Consider the following 2,246-nt stretch of genomic DNA (forward strand, 5'->3'; position numbering starts at 1 on the left):
TATATATTACTCGTAATCAAATAACAAATATACCAAACTTTACTTGTGAAATTAGTACCTGCAACATGTAAACACACCCATCAACATAAACATTGCTTGTTGNTTTGCCTTTCTTCANAGAATCTGAGGCTTCACTCAAGTTGTCTAACAAATAACGATAAACTAACCCACCCCAACAGTATTTACTCAAACTACTCAACTCATCCACAATTAGAAACAATACAGGAAAAACTCGTCCACTACGATTTGAGATTAAAATCTCACATATCCCCAACAGGATGTACAAGCTACAAAAAACCTCACAAGGAAGGGTTTTTTTGTGTTTTTTCAACAAAAATTTGAAGATGAATTTCAAATGGGTAATGTCCTGACCTAAATACTTCACACATTTACTATTACCCACTGAAGAATGCTTCAAGTTTATGCTTTCACCATCTAAACTCAATCCTATTCCTGAACAAAATTCATTTTCATTGATATTGAAATGTTTGTTTGCAATAATAAAAGAGTTCGTGGAATCCACCCATGTCTTGGTTAACTCACGCAAAAGTTTAGCATTCAATGTGACTTTACCACTGAACTCTAAAAACCAAAAAAATGGAGTCTTGGAGATGACTTCCCTTTGGTCCTCTGTCAACCGTTCGTTGAGAGCGCTAATATACATGGTTGAAAATGAATGACGCACACTCAACTGTCCATAACAAAATAACAAACCAAATCAAATAACAAACAAAAACCATAGACAACCCAGAAGAAACCACAACAAACCCAAAACCCAAACCTAAAACCAAATACCCAAACATAAATCCAAAAACCCAAACCGACAATAAAGGTATTTACCTTGTTCCAGCGAAGGTCCAATCCGGAACTTGCCATTTCAGAGCACTGGAGAGCACTGGAGACGACGACACTGTCAGCGGCTGACGGAGAAGATGACTCTGTGAGCGCTAAACCACGATGAGAAACCCAAATGTGAGAGAGAAGGAATCTGTTGCACTAAAAATACGCAGGGGTAGAAAAGGAAACCAATTTCTCTGAAAACCTCTGCATTTTTCAGGCCATATTTAAAAAAAAAAAAAATAGCCAATACCACGCTGACACGTGGCAGTGTCAAATGAGTGTCAAATATAGGGTGTCAAAATAACGGGATCCATGGAGGAATGAAGAGACCCCTAAAATTTCTGATTTGGAGCAAGGGACTTCGGGCCTAGCTATTGGGCCCATTCTCTCTTCCAGCCACCACGTGCAATGCTGAACACGCTCCAAATCCATTTCTGCAAATAAAAAAACAGGAGGCCTTGGGCCTTACCAGCAACTACTACATGCCACCTCCAACTTTGCAGCTGCACCCCTTGGGCCTGGACCAAGAAATTTCGAGCTGCACCCCTACTTTGAGTCTTGCACCTCTGAAAAATTATAAAGTTGGAGAAGAAGGGCTTGGCCTCAAACCAAAAAGGCTCAATTTTGTTCAGCACCCTTGGTTTTTAATCTCTACACCCCTATTCTTATTGGGCTTGGACTGTGATTTTTTCTTATTTTATTATTTGTCTTTGCTTTTTATGTTCTTTCGCTCTAATATTTGTTTTATTATTGTCTGTTGTTATATTCATTTGTTAATACAAATAAAAAAATATATAAATATAAAAATAAAATTTCTTTTACAAAAATAATCACAAAAATATTTTGAAGGTTTAAGCGTGTGTGCGATCATTCGCATCAGCCTCGCGCTACGACCTTTTCCCCTTTTATAAAATAGCAAAAATATTTTAAAGGTTTAAGCGTGTGTGCGATCATTCACATCAGCCTCGCACTAAGACCTTTTCCCCTTTTATAAAATAACAAAAATATTTTAAAGGTTTAAGCGTGTGTGCGATCATTCGCATCAGCCTCGCGCTAAGACCTTTTTCCCTTTATAAAATAACAAAAATATTTTAAATGTTTAAGCGTGTGTGCGATCATTCGCATTAGCCTCGTGCTAAGACCTTTTCCCTTTTATAAAATAACAAAAATATTTTAAAGGTTTAAGTGTGTGTGCGATCATTTGCATCAGTCTCGCGCTAAGACCTTTTTTCCTTTTATAAAATAACAAAAATATTTTAAAGGTTTAAGCGTGTGTGCGATCATTCGCATCAGTGTCGTGCTAATATCTTTTCCCTTTTTATAAAAATATCAAAAGCATCTTAAAGGTTTAGGCACGTGTGTGATCACTCGCATCATCCTCGTGCTAAGACTTTTCTTTGTTCTCA

At 37.1% G+C, this 2,246-nt stretch overlaps 1 protein-coding gene across 1 annotated transcript; it reads right to left on the bottom strand.

Moving 5' to 3' along the window:
• Positions 1-11: 11 nt before the first annotated feature.
• On the bottom strand, positions 12-1,488 carry LOC111240822. Its single transcript, XM_022776608.1, has 2 exons — positions 841-1,488; positions 12-691 (listed from the first exon to the last, which is right to left on the bottom strand). The coding sequence occupies exons 1-2, from the start codon at positions 874-876 to the stop codon at positions 17-19; spliced, it is 711 nt and encodes a 236-aa protein (XP_022632329.1). The 5' UTR covers positions 877-1,488; the 3' UTR covers positions 12-16.
• Between the last annotated feature and the right edge of the window lie 758 nt (positions 1,489-2,246).

The sequence above is a fragment of the Vigna radiata genome, unplaced genomic scaffold (assembly GCF_000741045.1).
Source record: "Vigna radiata var. radiata cultivar VC1973A unplaced genomic scaffold, Vradiata_ver6 scaffold_366, whole genome shotgun sequence".
Lineage (NCBI taxonomy): Eukaryota > Viridiplantae > Streptophyta > Magnoliopsida > Fabales > Fabaceae > Vigna > Vigna radiata.